The sequence below is a fragment of the Excalfactoria chinensis genome, chromosome Z (genome assembly GCF_039878825.1).
Source record: "Excalfactoria chinensis isolate bCotChi1 chromosome Z, bCotChi1.hap2, whole genome shotgun sequence".
Classification (NCBI taxonomy): domain Eukaryota; kingdom Metazoa; phylum Chordata; class Aves; order Galliformes; family Phasianidae; genus Excalfactoria; species Excalfactoria chinensis.
The window spans coordinates 35,605,436-35,621,851 of NC_092857.1; the positions used below are offsets into that span (position 1 = coordinate 35,605,436).

Sequence of the window (16,416 nt, forward strand, 5' to 3'; positions counted from 1 at the left end):
TTATCAGGAGTACTCAGCATGGGTTCACCAAGGGGAGGTCGTGCTCGACCAACCTGGTGGCCTTTTATGAAGATGTCACTAGCTGGGTGGACAGGGTGAGAGTGGTAGATGTAGTCTACTTTGATTTCAGAAAGGCTTTTGATACTGTCACCCATGACATCCTTATAACAAAGTTGAGGAAGTATGGGATAGATGAGTGGACAGTGAAGTGGGTTGAGAATTGGCTGACTGGGAGAGTGCAGAGGGTTGTTGGTGGTGGTGCGGTGTCTGGCTGGAGGCCTGTAACTAGTGGGTCTGTACTGGGTTTGGTCTTGTTCAACATCTTCATCAACGACCTTGATGAGGGGATAGTGACCACCCTCAGCAAGTTTGCTGATGACACGAAGTTGGGAGGATTGGCTGATACGCCTGAAGGCTGTGCTGCCATTCAGCAAGACCTGGACAGACTGGAGAGCTGGGCAGTAAGAAACTGGATGAGGTTTAACAAAAGCAAGTGTAGAGTCTTGCACCTAGGAAGAAATAATTGCATGCACCAGTACAGGCTGGGGGAAGACCTGCTGGAGAGGAGCTCTGCTGAGAGGGACCTGGGCGTCCTGGTGGGCGACAGGTTGGCCATGAGCCAGCAGTGTGCCCTTGTAGCCAAAAAGACCAATGGCATACTGGGGTGCATTAAAAAGAGCATGTCCAGCAGGTCAAGGGAGGTGATCCTCCCCCTCTACTCTGCCCTGGTGAGGCCTCATCTGGAATACTGCGTCCAGTTCTGGGCTCCCCAGTACAAAAAAGACAGGGATCTCTTGGAAAGAGTCCAGCAGAGAGCCACAAAGATGGTGAAGGGCCTGGAGCATCTCCCCTATGAGGAGAGACTTAGGGAACTGGGTCTGTTTAGCCTTGAGAAAAGAAGGCTGAGAGGGGACTTGATCCAGGTTTATAAATACCTGAGGTGTGGGAGCCATAGTGGCGAGGCTGGTCTCTTTTCAGTAGTGCATGGGGACAGGACTAGGGGTAATGGGCTGAAACTTCAGCATAGGAAGTTCCACACGAATGTGCGCAAGAACTTCCTTATGGTGAGGGTCATGGAGCACTGGAAAAGGCTGCCCAGGGAGGTGGTGGAGTCTCCTCTGGAGATATTCAAGACCTGCCTGGATGCTTACCTGTGTGATGTGATGTAGGGAGCCTGCTTTGGCAGGGGGGTTGGACTCGATGATCTCTAGAGGTCCCTTCCAACCCCTACAATTCTGTGTGATTCTGTGAAATGTTCATACTTAGCTGTGTGATGAACTGCCTTCTGGTAGACCTTAGAGTTGTAGTAGGTGGGGCTACACCTGGCTGGTCTATGGTAACCAGTAGTGTTCCTTAGTGCTCAATTCTAGGGTCAGTCTTGTCTAATGTTTTTGACAGTGATCAGAATGGGCTGGAATGCATCCACTGCAAGTCTGCTGATGATACTGATCTCAGAGGTGCTCTTGACTTCCTGGAGGGGAGAGAGGCCTTGCAGAAGGAGCTAGATAGACTGGGACACTTGGCAATCAGCAATGGTATGAAGTTCAACTCAGGAAAATGCTAGGTGATGTACCTGGGATGGAGTAATGCCACAGATGGAGACTGGAAGATGAGAGTCTGAAGAACAGCCTTTCAAAAAGGGGTCTGGAGATGCTATTGAAAGCAGGCTCAGCACTGAGCCAGCAGTGTTCCCTAGTAGCTAGCAGGGTAAATTGTGTTTTAGGATGCATTACACACAGCATGGCCAACCAGTCAGAAAAGGCTACATTTAGTGTTGGTGCATGCTCACCTTGAGTATTGCATGCTGGTCTCTGTAATACTGTCCTATAAAAAGGATGTTAAGGTCCTCCAGAGGAGGGCAGAAAAGCTGGTGGAAGGTTTGGAATACATGCCTTACAAAGAGAGGCTGGAGACAGTTGAATCGTTTAGTATGGGTAAAAGGAGGGTGAGAGGTGACCTCTTTACTCTCTACAATTTGTTATGGAGTCCAGATGGAAAGGGAGGTGCAGATTTCTGCTCCCTGACAACAAAGTATAAAAAACTGCTCAAGGGGAAGTTCAGACTGGATGTTAGGAAACATTTATTTGCTGTGAGGGTGGTAAAACACTAGAAAAGGTTCCCTAGTGGTGCAGTTGATGCCCCATGACTATCAGTGTTGAAGAGACATTTATATAATGCCTTCAGTAACATGCTTTAACTTTTGGTTGTCCCTGAAATGGCCAGGCCATTGAAATTACCAAGTTGGACTTGGTAATCTTTGTATGTCTCTTCCAATTGGATTATTCTATTTTAGCAGGCTGAAGAGTTCTTGGATTTTTAGTTCAATATACATAAATTTGCAAAAGAAAGCTATGACCTATTATTTTAAGTTTTCTTTTTTTCTGTGCTCTCATAGTACAGAACAAAAGGCAGTGATAAATGAAATACTTCAGTTTCAGATATAGTGATTTAAAAACTCTAGGGAAGGATAGCATTTTAGTTTTAAACTTTGTCCACTTTGCTTTGGAGCATATTAATAAAGACCAACATAAAATACTAAGAAGCTTTTGAGTTTTATGAAATTTTAAAACCTTTTTCTTGCAGCTTTTGTGTTTGATCCAAAAGAATGTTATTATCTTGAAAAAAGGGAGAGGATATTAGAGTTCTACAGGGAAACATTTTTCTTTGAGTATTTGGAAAGTCATCTTCATTAAAGAGCTCTAAAAGAGGTGGACAGAGTGACTGGAGGAAAAAAAAAAAAGCCAAATCAAAAATGTACTTCTCCAGATGATCCATGAGCCTTTAATTTTGTCTGTCTTTAATTTCTCTACACTGAAACCCTCCCATCCTTCATCTATATCTGTTTCTTAAGTGTAAATGTGTGCCATCTAATTTTAATTCTACTTGAATTTCCATTTGCATCTCTCCTCCCTGCCCCGACACACTCTTCATGAAACATATATGGGATGTATTTTTGGATCTCATTTCTTATTTACTTACTTAATAGATACAAAAGATAGTGAAATGAGAAACAGATATCAGATAGGTTTTATCCTTGGACTAAACTATTTATATCTGACGTTAAAATAAGCTGGTTTATTGGTTGTTTTTGTTTGTTTGTTTGTTCTTGTTTTTTTCCTTTTGGCTCATTCATTCAACTCTTATCTAATTGGACCTACTTTTTTTTCTTTTCTTTTTTTTTTTTTTTTTCCCAGATTTGAAACCAAAATAACTTCACTTGAAGTTACAGGCATGTCCCAGGAAAACTGTACGCCCTGTCTTCTGTCTTCTCGAACAGTCTATTCAGACAATAGTACCTCACTGTTAAGCATAATGTTTGAAACTAATCCTTTGGATGAGGGGGCAGATCAGAGGCTTAGAATAGAATCACAGCCACTGGAAATAATATACGATGCAGTAAGTAATTACTTAAATAAGCTATGTATCTTGAGAAATCTTTCCTAATAGACAATTAATGTATTGTTGTTGTGTTATTTTAACAGAAAACAATAAACAGCTTAGTGGATTTCTTCAGGCCCCCAAAAGATGTACATTTAGAGCAATTGACATCTGCAACTCTGATGAAGCTGGAAGAGTTTCGTGAAAAAACATCAACAGGCAAGTACTGCACAGAACAGTCTGATTCGATACTGACAAATGTTAGATTCTTTAGCTGTAAATGTGTATATCTTTCCATATGTAGATGCTTTGACCCACATCATGGATTTCCAACAATATACCTGAATAGGTGGAAATCTTTGATATCATTGCAAAGAATTTGCTCTAGGAATTAAACAATTTTATGTCTGTATCTTCTACAACTTTCACTGTAAAAAATTTCCCACACCCTGAGGTCATATTTAATATTTCTATCACAGAAAACCATGCAGAGTTTGAAAAAATATTGTAACTTCCACCTTTTCTGTTTTCTCCATCTGAGTGTATGAAGACCCTTAATTGTGTCATACTCTTAAAAAGCCGATGTTGCAGTACTCGTCCTCTAGAGAAAAGCAGAAGTTCTCAGAGGTTTTGCTTTTCCACACATTTTCTTCATTCCAAGATGAATGTTGATTTTGATCAGGACTGATTCAAATCAAGACAAATAAGTAAATTAATCTGTCTTTTAAGTACTCAGCATTAAAAGCTTTCCCATAATTTCAGTTTCATCTTCACTTCTGATTTCTGAAGGTCTTATTCACTGTTCTTATCCCCATATTGAAATATGCTTCTGAATGAGATATGTGTAATAAACTTGTTTGAATAGAGGCATCTTAAGCTCTTTAGATCAGAGGCATGTACAGCTCAATGTTTGTCTCTTTTTGTGGTTGAGAGAGGATGCATAGGGATGTTTTTACATAAAAAATCATTTTAAAGGAAAAAATGGATGAATTTTTAAAGGACAATTCATTTTAAGGGAAAAAATGGATGAATTTTGCATCTCTTAAATATGTAATGTATTCATATTTAAATTGTATCATTTTAAAATACGAGTAATGAGTAACAATAAAGTAGGGAAACAGGCTTCCTGTGGCCTTGACAAGTATACCCTTCCTTGGGTAAGGAACTGTCTAGAGGGCTGTGCCCAGCGGGTAGTGGTTAACATAACTGAGTCCAGCTGGTGACCTGTTACAAGTGGTGCCCCCCAGGGGTTGGTACTGGGGGCCATCTTGTTTAATATCTTTAATGATGACCTAGATGAGGGGATTGAGTGTTCCCTCAGTAAGTTCGCAGATGACACCAAGTTGGGAGGTGGTGTCAATCTGCCTGAGGGTAGGGAGGCCCTTTGGAGGAATCCAGATAAACTGGATCATTGGGCTGAGGTTAATGGGATGAGGTTCAACAAGGCCATATGCTGGGTCCTGCACTTTGGCCACAATAACCCCATGCAGCACTATAGGCTTGGAGCTGAGTGGCTGAATGACTGTGAAGAGGAAAGGAACCTGGGGATGTTGGTTGATGCTTGGCTGAACATGAGCCAACAGTGAGCCCAGGTGGCCAAGAAGGCCAACAGCATCCTGTCCTGCATTAGAAATAGTGTGGCCAGCAGGAGCATAGAGGTAATCATCCCCCTGTACTCAGCACTGGTGAGGCCGCATCTCGAGTATTGTGTTCAGTTTTGGGCTTCTCACTACGAGAAAGACATGGAGGCCCAGGAACATGTCCAGAGAAGGGCAATGAAACTGGTGAGGGGTTGGGAGCACAAGTCATGAGGAGCGGCTGAGGGACTGTTTAGTTTGGAGAAGAGGAGGCTCAGGGGAGACTTGTGGTAGCAATGGTAGTGCGAGGACGGTTGGAGTAGATGATCTTGTAGGTCCTTTCCAACCTTGTGATTCTATGATTCTATGATAAAGAAATTGTAAAAAACTCAAGTAAGCACAGTGTATATAACAGGAGTCATTTTTATAAATATAGTGTCAGGAGTGACATTGAGTATCAATTCTATCTCTATTCATTATTTCTTTTTTGACTGAATATTGTGTGAGAGCAGTTATTAATTAGCCAACTTATGGTTGGGTGGATCATCATGCTTGTCTTTCTTAAGAGAAACTTCTGCAGTAGTACTGAAAATACTGATGTTGTAGGCCATTTCTGAGATTATTTTGGGAGAAATTTGCTTAGATGCAATATGCTTCGCTAATTATTACCACTTAGCTTTCTGATTCTGCTATGCTTCTGTTATAATAAGCATGTCCTAACTTCAGAGATGTATCCCCATCAGAGACTCTTCACAAGGGTGTTCCATTGCTTATGGAAGTCCAAAAGCATGTTCCACTCAAAAATGAAAATCTTAATGAAAATTTCTAAAAGCTTACTGCACGTAAGTTGTAAAATCTTGATTGAGATTCAGAAAACTGCAGTGGTAAGAAGATTAATCTGCAGAATACTGCTCTGTAAGAGACTCTGCACATCTCACAGGTAGATCATCGATTCCTCTAAAGATGAGAAAACAGAATTTTATCACAGGTGTTTTGATAGCTGTATCGCTTTTGAACAGAATTTTTGCAAGAGCTTTTGTTTGCTGTTCTTCAGGTTGTGGATATTCTTGTCAGCAGAATCAGTGTAAACTTCAGTATTTTTGTGGTAATAATGCTAGAAGATTGGCCAGTTTTGATACTCTTATTAAGACCTTCTGGAACAATTTAATTTCTGAATCTACAGAGTACAGTGGTTTATCTCAGCAACTGTGGAGTTGCAGTATGCTTTCCAGCTCATTTCATCTATGCTAAGTATGAAAGTTTCATCAGAATTGCATATATCATGTTGCTGTTTCCACTTGTGTATTAGCGTTTTTTACCATCAGCATGTCAGACACTTGGTGCATCTTTGAAAGCTGCTTATAATTGTTGGCCATGAAGTATTTTAAAGAGCTTCAATATCTGTAATCAAACTTACCAATTAGATGGCTGTAGCAGTATAGCAGATACAGGGGAATTAAAAAGTTTCTTCATGCAGAAAGAAGTTGTTTGCTGAAAGGGATGAATAACTGTTTGTATAGATAGTACGGGTAGGAACAATATGCATGCACGCTTGGCTTGCAGATCATAGATTTACTCTAGTTCAATAATCACAGCTCCAGGTGCCAGTGATCTAACTGGAAAAAAAAGAGAGTTGTGTAGTTTTCCCAGCTCAGTTGAAGTTAGGCTTGAATTTCTTTTATAACTTCTAGTTCCATGGCTTTGGGATCGATTAATCTGTTTGTATTCACTAACTGTATTATTTTTTAGGTTTGTTGTATGTTATTGAGACACAGAAAGTTCTTGATCTCAAAATTAACCTCATGGCTTCATACATCATTGTTCCACAAAAGGGATTCTATGACTGTACTTCTAATCTACTTCTGTTGGATCTTGGTAGTCTTAAGGTATGTATTTAGCTAATGAAGTAATTTACCAAAGATGTTTGATTTTTCTGTGACTTCAGTTTATTGAATTTGTATTTTATTGTGCTGAGTAAATGTTCCTCTTTCAGTTATGTATTTGATATTAATTTAAAACTGCTTTCTAGTAGAGACAAATTAGAAGTCTGTGGAATAGATTCTTTCAATCATCAACAATTGCTAAAAAGCTTCTGGGCTACCTGCTTTTGGAGACCCTACTTGAACTGAAGGGTTGGATTATATCATCTCCAGGAGTCCTTTCCATCCTCGTTTTACTGATTATAAAGTATTTGACACCTAATGCTCTGAGGTACAATGTACTTATTAAAGGAAATTAAATTCCTTCCATACAAGACACAGTATGGAACTTCTTAGAGGTTAATTTTCTTTCTTTCTTTGATGAGGGAATGATGTTAATGCTTCCCTCCCCCCGGGATATTTTTAAGACATTGTGCTCATATAATAAGAATTTAAATTTAATTTTTTATTGTGGTAGGATCAAGTGTTTCTAGAACTAGTGCTTTGAATATTGTGATAATGATTTCTTCTTTCTGTGGCTGTTTTTAAGATGAAAAGCAAAAGTCGTTCTGATATATCAGGACTTAAGGTGGGGCAAAGCACTATTGAAGATATAATGTCAAGAGCTTATGAAAGTTTTGATATCCAGCTCACCAGTATACAGCTGCTCTACAGCAAACATGGTAAGTATTCATAAAGGTGAATCTTCCTTTATTGTAGTTGATGTGCCTTTTTGTATTTTTAACTAAAACAATGAAAAATCTTTGGGATGTGCTTCTTTTAAACTTTAAACTTTTAAACTCATGTCCTGATTTCAATCTGACTTTCATTAAATTAATTAACTTATACTAACCCTCCTATTTTTAAATAAAATACTCCAAGGTGTCTTATTTGTTTTGGTGCATAATAAATATGTACTTTTGCTCTTCTTCTAACAGTGTAATTAATTCATTTGCGGAGTTTTTCTTCTGTGCCTTTTCCTTGCTTCCCTCTAAATTAAAAGAGGACAACATGAGTAGTTGTAGGTTTGATCATTGTGTGAGGGTAAAGAAGGGATCAGAGTCCTTTACTGAGTAAGACTTCTATTAGTAGTTTGGGAACTAACAATGTAGAATGAGTCAGAACCAGAGAAATCTAAGGCATTTAATTCTTAGCCCTCTGGATCCAGAGAGGATCTAAAGCCTGAGCTTTGAGTACAATCTATGTTAAGAATTAGGCCCTTAGAAGTCTGCACCATTGTTTGGGTAGGTGTTTTGATGTGAATAGTGAAAAGTATTAAGTACTCTTGTGTGTCTGAAGTCCTCAGGATTTGTAATATACTTATGTTGAAGAGATTTACATCTCTGCAAGAAACTATGTAACATGAATGTTTAACAATGTATATTAATATTAAATCCTTTAATTCTGTAAAACTTGTAGTGAGAAGAAATGTTTTAATCACAGAATTTCTCTGCTCTTCTAGATGAGAACTGGCAAGAGGCTCGTAAGCTGAAGTACTCATCTCAACATATCTTGCAGCCTTTGGATGTAAAAGTGGAATTTGGTAGGGCTATGGTTGTCACTGATGCAAGAATGCCCAAGTAAGTCTTTTTTCTATTTTCAAATTTTACAGTAATTTAATTTTTTAAGGAGGGAATAAAAGGAAAACAAGTTTAAAAGTGTAAGTGTCATTCTGTTTTACATGTGAATCTAAGTAGTAAGATACCTTTATTGAGAAAAGTAGAGAATAGATCTACGAAGTTGCCAGATATAGATGAGGTTGAATGTTATGTAGTTATACAATAGATATTTTATTAAATATACTAATACCTGTTCTAATTCAGTCTGTCTTTCTGATAGCCACTTTTCAATCCTCACTGGAAATACTTAGGGGCAAAAAATCTTAACTTTCAATGCCTCCCTTATAAACATCACAAAATGGTTTGAAAAGTAAAGTGCTGTCATATTCCTTTACTTAGATTATTTGTTAAGTTTGTTTATCTGCTGGAGATCACTTTTCAAGAAAACTTTTTTTAATGTATTGACTGTGTATTTAGGATTGTTCAGCAAAAGAAAAAAAATAAACTTAGTACCTGAAGTTATACTCAGTATACCAACACAGTAGTGAATTTTGAGATAATTTGTTATTTTTTAGTTGTTAATAAGAATCACTACCTTCTGCTACTTCAAACTAGCTTGTGCTCACTTCTTTCTTATTTCTGTTTGAAATTCATTTTTAGTTAGGCACTAAATGTCATAGAAATAGTCATAGGCAGTTGTAATTTTTTTTTTTTTTTTTTTAGCAATGTGAAGAGGCAAACAAGGAAATAAAAGGAATCTGAAGAATTTAGGATTTGCTTACTTAGAAAAAGATTAGAAATAATGTACCTTGGAAGTGCTGTGTATTGTGAACACAGGGCATTGATTATTATGGTACTATGGTGCCATCTCCTGGAAAGCTGAGAGGCTAGTTTCTGAAATTTGATACTTGAAATGATAAAATAACTTATTCTTTCCCACCCTGCCTTTTCTCTGGTTGATGGTGAAGGTGCAGTAAGGGAAATAAAAAGGACAGAAGCAAGCTTCAGTTGTCATTTCTATGGTCGTGTAACAAACTGTTGTTTTAATGTAGGTTTGTTATTGAGCTATAATAGTATCTGCTCTTAGTGAGAATCATGTTGTATTACCACCTATCTAACTGTCATAACTAGCAGATATTTCTTTCTGCTGCTTATCTCTGCTAAAGATGATTCTGAGAAATTTTTCCCCACGGAATATTATTTCTGTACTCTTATTCTCATGTGATCATTTACATGACAGTGTGTGGTTTCTTCCTGTGTCAAGAAATTTGAAAATTTTGTTTCTGCAAGCAGCTTTTTACCCAAGTGTGGAAATTTTCTCTTATTTAAGTGCTTTGTTGATGCTGCCTTTTTCCTGAAGTTCTATAAAAGCTTCATTAAAAGCAATAACAATGAACTCAGATTACCTTCTGTACAAGCATATCTTATTATGGTTGCATGATAAACTTTTTCATTTAGCTAAATATTTCACAATCTGTTATGCTGTTGATTTTAACTCTCACTATTCAAACATATTAGTACTATGTTGGCTGCTCTAAAAATAACACTTCCTGTTTCTTTCCATGAAAACTACAACAGATACAGAGAGCACCATAAGATAGAGCAAATTCTCAGCTACATAACTATTTCTTCAACCTGACTATATTTTCACCATCTATGAACAAGTGTGTGCATACTGCTCTCATAAATATCTGCATCAGTGGAAGTGACTCACTGTTTCACAGTTTCTATGACAGCATCATTGCTTGGAAAACGTTGCCTATGCCATCCAACTTTCTCTGTGCTCATATCTACTCTTTGGTCTCCATTAATGTTCAGCAAGTGTTGCTGAATGTCAGCAGGTTCTGTTTTTTCCACATGGAGGAATTCAAATGCACACCTTTGTTTCATATGCACTTCCATACCAGATGCCGGTTTGTCAGGCTGCCCTCTGCTGCCATCTGTCACATGGCAACAAAAATGTCTCAGGATATTGGCAGGAAGGTTCAACCTCTACTACTAACCACCAAACACTAGTGGCAGGGTGAGAGGTAATGACCTCTAGTCATTCCATGAGAGGTACCGATTAGATATTAGGAGTGGTAACGCATTGGAATCGGCTGCCTAGGGAAGTCATGCAGTGTATTTCAGAAGAAAATGAATGTGAAATTTCAATGAAATGCTTTTTATTTATCAATGATTAATTCTCTAACAGGTTCAAGCTGTCTGGACAGCTTCCTTTACTTTCTGTCCAAATATCTGACCAAAAGCTGAAAAGTATCTTGGAGCTAGTTGATAGCATTCCTAAAGCAGAGAGCTCTCCTGCTACCAGCTCTCCTCCAAAAATAACAGAGGTAAGGCTTTTAAAAAATAATTGCATAGAATTCATTGGAAAAATAAATCCCTACAGTTATCAAATGAGCAGAATGAAGCGGAGATCAAGTATTTATCTTGCACCTCTTGAAAGTCATAACCAATTCTATGAAGTCATAGAAATTTTTCTTATTCTCTAGTTTGTGTTTATTATGATCTTTAGGCCATAGTTACTGGATAGCTGTCCAGTTGCTTATTTGTTTTAAAAAAAACGTACAACAAATCAGCTCTTCTACTACTCTAGTAGTTACTTTGTAATTTTGATTGATCTTCAATGCATGTGCTACTAATGTTAGTTCAATTTTACCTTCAAATTTACAGATGTGTTGTAGTATTACAAATTTGGGTTAAGCTGCATTGTTTAGAGAAATAGCTAAAACTTTGTAGTTCTAAGAAGTTTACATATTATATGAACTGAGCAGCAGTTTAATTTTAAAACAAAAGTTAAAATAAAACCTAATAGTAGGTAATGCTGACTGAACAGTGCTTGCTTAATGAAACTCTCATCTCTCACTGCTTCAGTTTAGCTGACTTCACAGCTCCTCACAGCTTTTCTTTATTCAGGTAACATTCTGGAGTTAGGGTCAGTTCTATCTTGTTTTTTGTAAGGCCTAGATATGTGAATTCTGGACCTAATTCCCCACCCACCTCCTTTAGAGAAAATGTTAGGAATCAGTGTTCTATGGTTTTTTTTTTTGTTTGTTTGTTTTTTCTTTTCTTTTTATTCTTTTTGTTTGTTTGTTTGAGTCAAAGGGCTGCCAGGAGTATATTTTTAACTTTTGATACCACCTGTTCTTAATAATATTAGAAAATGAACTCAAAATTGCTAATTTTTATCATCACTCTAATCTGCATGATCTGGTGTCATAGTTTTGCAATTTTGTAATTGTTTTATACATGTATTTTTAAGGCAGTTCTATCATAAAACACACAAATCTCAACATCAAAAACAAAACTGGGCTATCTATGATTGCGTGATTTTTAAATACTGCTATTTAATCTTTCTTGTACTTGATTCTAAAGGAATAATTGTTTACTTCAAGGTTGGAAGTTATTTCAAAATTATCTTTCCATCTTTATTTGTTATACAAATTATTCTACTTTTATTCCTGATGGCCACTGCTGTGACTGCTGGTGTTGTTTCTCTGGCTTGTATTAGCATAATATTCAATAGCTGTACACACATGTGACTAGCCATACATACCTATTGAAAATGAGTGCAGCATGAGGTTTGTAGTTCCTGCAATCTTTTAAATGGTAACATGAATATTCTAGCTAGTTCTGACCTGCTGTTTTACTCTTCATGTGCTATTGGTATCCCTAGTCAAAAGCTATGCTAATCTCTGCTGTTTTCTGCAACGAAACACTGAAAAAAAAAAAAAAAAAAGTTTCAAGGTATATGATTGTAGTTAAACAAAAATAAAATGCACACATATGTAATGACTGTCCTGCATTCCATAACACTGCATTAACTTGAACTCAATTAGGGAATTTCGTTACCATATCGTATGAAAAACCTTTAAGTAACTTCATGCTTTATTCTCCTCATACATTTTAGTGGAGGAATTATTATTGCAATGTGAAAACAGATAACACTTCCGAACAGATATTTCTAGGTTGTTGCGCTTTTGAAGTTTTTCTGCTTTGCTGTTCTATTCTATTATTCTTCTATTATTTCAATACTGTGGAGTTTAAGGCTTACAAGCTATTCTCTCTTTACAAAATCAAAGTCTTACAGATGAGACACAGTTGCAAGACTCAATGCACGTATCACTCACAATACACTGAGTAAAGTCAAATAGTTAGATGAAGACTGTGAGGAAAGGCTGGAAAGACTGTTAAAATGTGAAGAGTATGATGAAAAATTGAGTCTTGCTAATACATTGGAAACAATGCTCATTCAAAGATAAGAATTTATTTGTCACAGCACTTAGTTTCTGTAAGAAACTGAGAGATACTAAATAAATATGACTAGTCTTATGTATCAGTACTACTGCTATCTGTGCTATCCAGAGCCCAATTTAATCAAGGGTATACAGACAATGAACATGTCTTCCTTATGTTAGTAGGCAGTGCAAGGTCCATATATGCTTAGCATGTGGAACATGCAGAGGAGTGTTTTTTATGAACTCAAACCTGTGATTCTGCTTTCTGGGGCTTTATCTGAAATCTTGAACAAACTGTTTCATTACCTCTTCTAACATTTTTTTTTCCCCAGAAATAGAGGGAAGGTTCTTGTTTTCTTTTGTCCATGTAGTGGCAAAGCAGTGAAATTTTGCATATATTCAGTTAATTCTGTAGGTTGTAGTCAACTATATCTAACAATTTCATACAGATAGAGTTTTTTTCTCCAGACACATGAAGAAACTTGGAAACAAGTTCTGTCTGGTATCCTGTTTTCTCTACTTTTTTTCTTTTTACTACCACTACTGTTGTGTGATTTTTATGAAAAGCAGCTAGACGTAGGATCTGTGGGACTTGATGTTTGAATCTCTTCTCTTTGTTTTCAGATATATTCTTTCTGCAGCTATTTGAATATGTAAAACCAACAGATTCTACCTTATTTAGTCCTTAATCTTTCTTGTCCTTTTAATTATTAGGAACATGTTCCACTACATTGTAAGAATATGTTGTATAGCAAGACTAATTTCTTAAAGTTGTAAGGTTTCTACAAAGTAGTGTATGTGCATGTATAGCAGAAATGAGGAATTCAAGTAAAAAATATTATGGTGTCTCCCACTTCAGGCTGCAATATCACCTGTGCTCTCCGCACCACATTTATCACAGCTTCCTGTTTTGGATCTTCATTCATTTGCAGAGTCAGGTAATACAGTCTGTTATAAAGTCTGATTTAATGAACAGTTCAAATTAAGTTTATAAGTTCATATGCACTTCCTGTCAGATGTCATTTTGTCAGGCTGCCCTTCTGCTGCCATCTGTTGCACGGCAAAAAATATAGCAGCATATTGGCAGGAAAGTTCAACCTCTACATCATGGTCTAATAAAGTAGAATAGGAGGCATTACTTTTGGAGTGGTCTTTGTAGTTCATAAACACTAGTAAAATTATCAACTAAGTAAATTGTTTCTGCTGTGATGTAATTACTTTATATTCAGTTTCTGTACGGTGTGTGTACAGATATGAAACGTGTTTATGTGTTTCTTGTATAAGTTACCCCCTTTTTAATGCCCAAAAGTAAAGTGCCTTGCTTCTTAATATTAGAATGTGATGCAAGTAAATACTACAATAGTTAGTTTGATAAAATAATACTGAGTTTGAGTGAATCAGGTTTGGTTTTATATTATACTATGCATGCACCTGTGTGATCATTTAAAATGACTCATATTTTTCTGCCTTCTCCCAGACTCCAGGGGATTTTTAAAGTGTAAAAGATATCTCCCCATGTCCTCTGTTCATTTTTGTGAGAAGAAAGATACTTGTTCCATGGGTATCTTTAATTTCACTGATTATGATTTCTAGGTGAAAGGAGTCCATCACTATAATTTGTCATTGTTATGCTTCCCTAGTAGCATCAAATGGATTAGAAGATTAGTAGTTCTTATTTCTCTGAAACTTCATGAAACCAGTACTCATTTCAGAAGAAGGCATTTTAAACTTTTAGTGCATACAGAAGACACTGCTCTTTTACATATCTAGTATTGAGAGAATGCAGGCAAAGGAGTTAGTTGATGAGAACCTGTTGATGATTTATGATGATTACATAGTGGGAGCTGTACATGTTGTAAAAAGCTTTGGAGTCAGAAACTGAGGCAATTATAGAAACAGACTTAGCTAGTTGCTAAGTGACAGGCAGGTGGTCTTCCCATACTTAAACATCTAAATATTTATAAATGCAAACATAAAAATCCTGGGTCATAGTGGTTATTTAAAATGCTTATGTAACGTTGTTGTCAATTAATCTTTAGAATCAGAAGAAGAATTTTATGATGCTCTAAGCAGTCCTGTGGAAGATGTGCCATTTTTTGAAGCCCCGTCTGGTTCCCTCAAGAGAGCTAGCAGCACAAGACGAAAAAAACTAAATAAACAAGAATCTTTGAAAAATATGACAGAACTCCAGCTGAGGTTTGAAGTAGCTGAGGTAAAGTTATAATTTTCTCCAAAGCTCATCTGAACTGTAGGTCTTCCCCTGTTGCCACGGTCACGAATTCCTGTTTGAAGGAGTATTGATTTTTATTCTGGAGCACTCAGAGTTTTCTTTTCTTTGTCTTTGTCTGCACTGTCTTGACTTAACTGCTTTAATTTCCAATTCATTTTATCATTAAATTTCCTTTTCCTAACCATCAGTGGAAGGTGGGGGGGGAAGCAGTATTATTTTCTATGCAGTTTTTTGGACGTACTTTGACATCTTTTGGCATCTTCTTTCTCCAGAAGCTGCTGTGGTCACTGGGAAAGCCTCATTAAAGTTTTATCTCATACAAGCACCATATTTTTACCCGCTAATTTTTCTCAGTTTTTGTTGAAGTGATACTCAAACATAATGAATTCACTATGATGTGTTTTGTTTTATGTATTCTCACAGTTTCAGCCTTGGAAAAAGAGTATTTTACCTAAATGCAAGACACTTGATATGCAAGACAACAGGCTATGTCAGTTGGTCTAATAAAGAGATGTGGTCTTACCACAAACATTGCTTCTTTAGGCCATCTTGGCTATGGCAGTATTATTGCTGTTATACAATAAAAATCAGTTTATTTTACAAATTCTATTTTACTGTAATGTTTATAGAAAGATTTCAACATAACTAGCACGTTGTCTTATGCACTACATTTATAAATACATATATGTATATATATATACATATATATATATATAAAAGAGAAGATTAGTATCTTTTGCTTGACAATAAGATTTTGTTAAAGAGCTAGTCTAATATGCTGCATTTCATATTCTTCTCTACTAGAAACATTTCTAGCATTTCATAATTTCTAAGGAAGTGATTCCAACGAGAATCTATTAACAATTACCTATCCCTCCATTTGTTGGCTTTATTGTTTAATTTTGTCAGGTTTGGTTCCAACTTTTCTTATTTGTAGAGAATGTTATATAGAAAAGAGGACTTTCATTACATGTATGCACATTTGAGGATTTTCTAAAAATGGCAGCAAACTGTATTCTAGCAGTTCTTGTTGAACTCTGTATTTTCTAGATCACTTACTGTGTGAAGTTTAATGATCAGTATGCTTTAATCAGTAAAATGAATGTGAATATATGATAATAAGTGGATAATTCCCTGACTTTTTGTCTGCATTTTTTTTTATAGGTCTTAATAAAGTTATGCCGCCTTACTGACAAAACTGAGACTCCAGTGCTTCAGCTTAAAGTTGTAGGGCTAGGAACTGAACTTAAATTAAGAACATTTGACTTGACTGCAAGTGCTTTTCTGCATGAAATTTGCCTGTTGTGTCCAGAGTATATGGGTAAGTGTTTATGTACTGATAATAAAAAATGATTCATAAATAATTAACTCCGTGAATGTGTCTTTAGAAATCCTGGAGGAAGTAGTTTTGGAAGGATGATTCACTTGCTAAATTAAATTAAAGGGGAAAATAATGAAAAGAATAATTACATTAATAGTTTGGTAAATTTGAGTGATTATTTCTAGATAACTTTC

At 36.5% G+C, this 16,416-nt stretch overlaps 1 protein-coding gene across 4 annotated transcripts in view; it reads left to right on the forward strand.

The window, feature by feature from the left end:
• Positions 1–16,416, forward strand: part of VPS13A (vacuolar protein sorting 13 homolog A) — a 93,336-nt gene that overhangs the window by 18,968 nt on the left and 57,952 nt on the right. For all 4 annotated transcript variants that reach the window (XM_072358938.1, XM_072358939.1, XM_072358937.1 and 1 more), the window contains exons 18-26: positions 3,195–3,396; positions 3,483–3,597; positions 6,705–6,841; positions 7,425–7,557; positions 8,337–8,454; positions 10,628–10,766; positions 13,531–13,609; positions 14,711–14,883; positions 16,066–16,222. In XM_072358938.1, the coding sequence (XP_072215039.1) occupies positions 3,195–3,396; positions 3,483–3,597; positions 6,705–6,841; positions 7,425–7,557; positions 8,337–8,454; positions 10,628–10,766; positions 13,531–13,609; positions 14,711–14,883; positions 16,066–16,222 (1,253 nt within the window). The remainder of the gene's footprint in view (positions 1–3,194; positions 3,397–3,482; positions 3,598–6,704; positions 6,842–7,424; positions 7,558–8,336; positions 8,455–10,627; positions 10,767–13,530; positions 13,610–14,710; positions 14,884–16,065; positions 16,223–16,416) is intronic.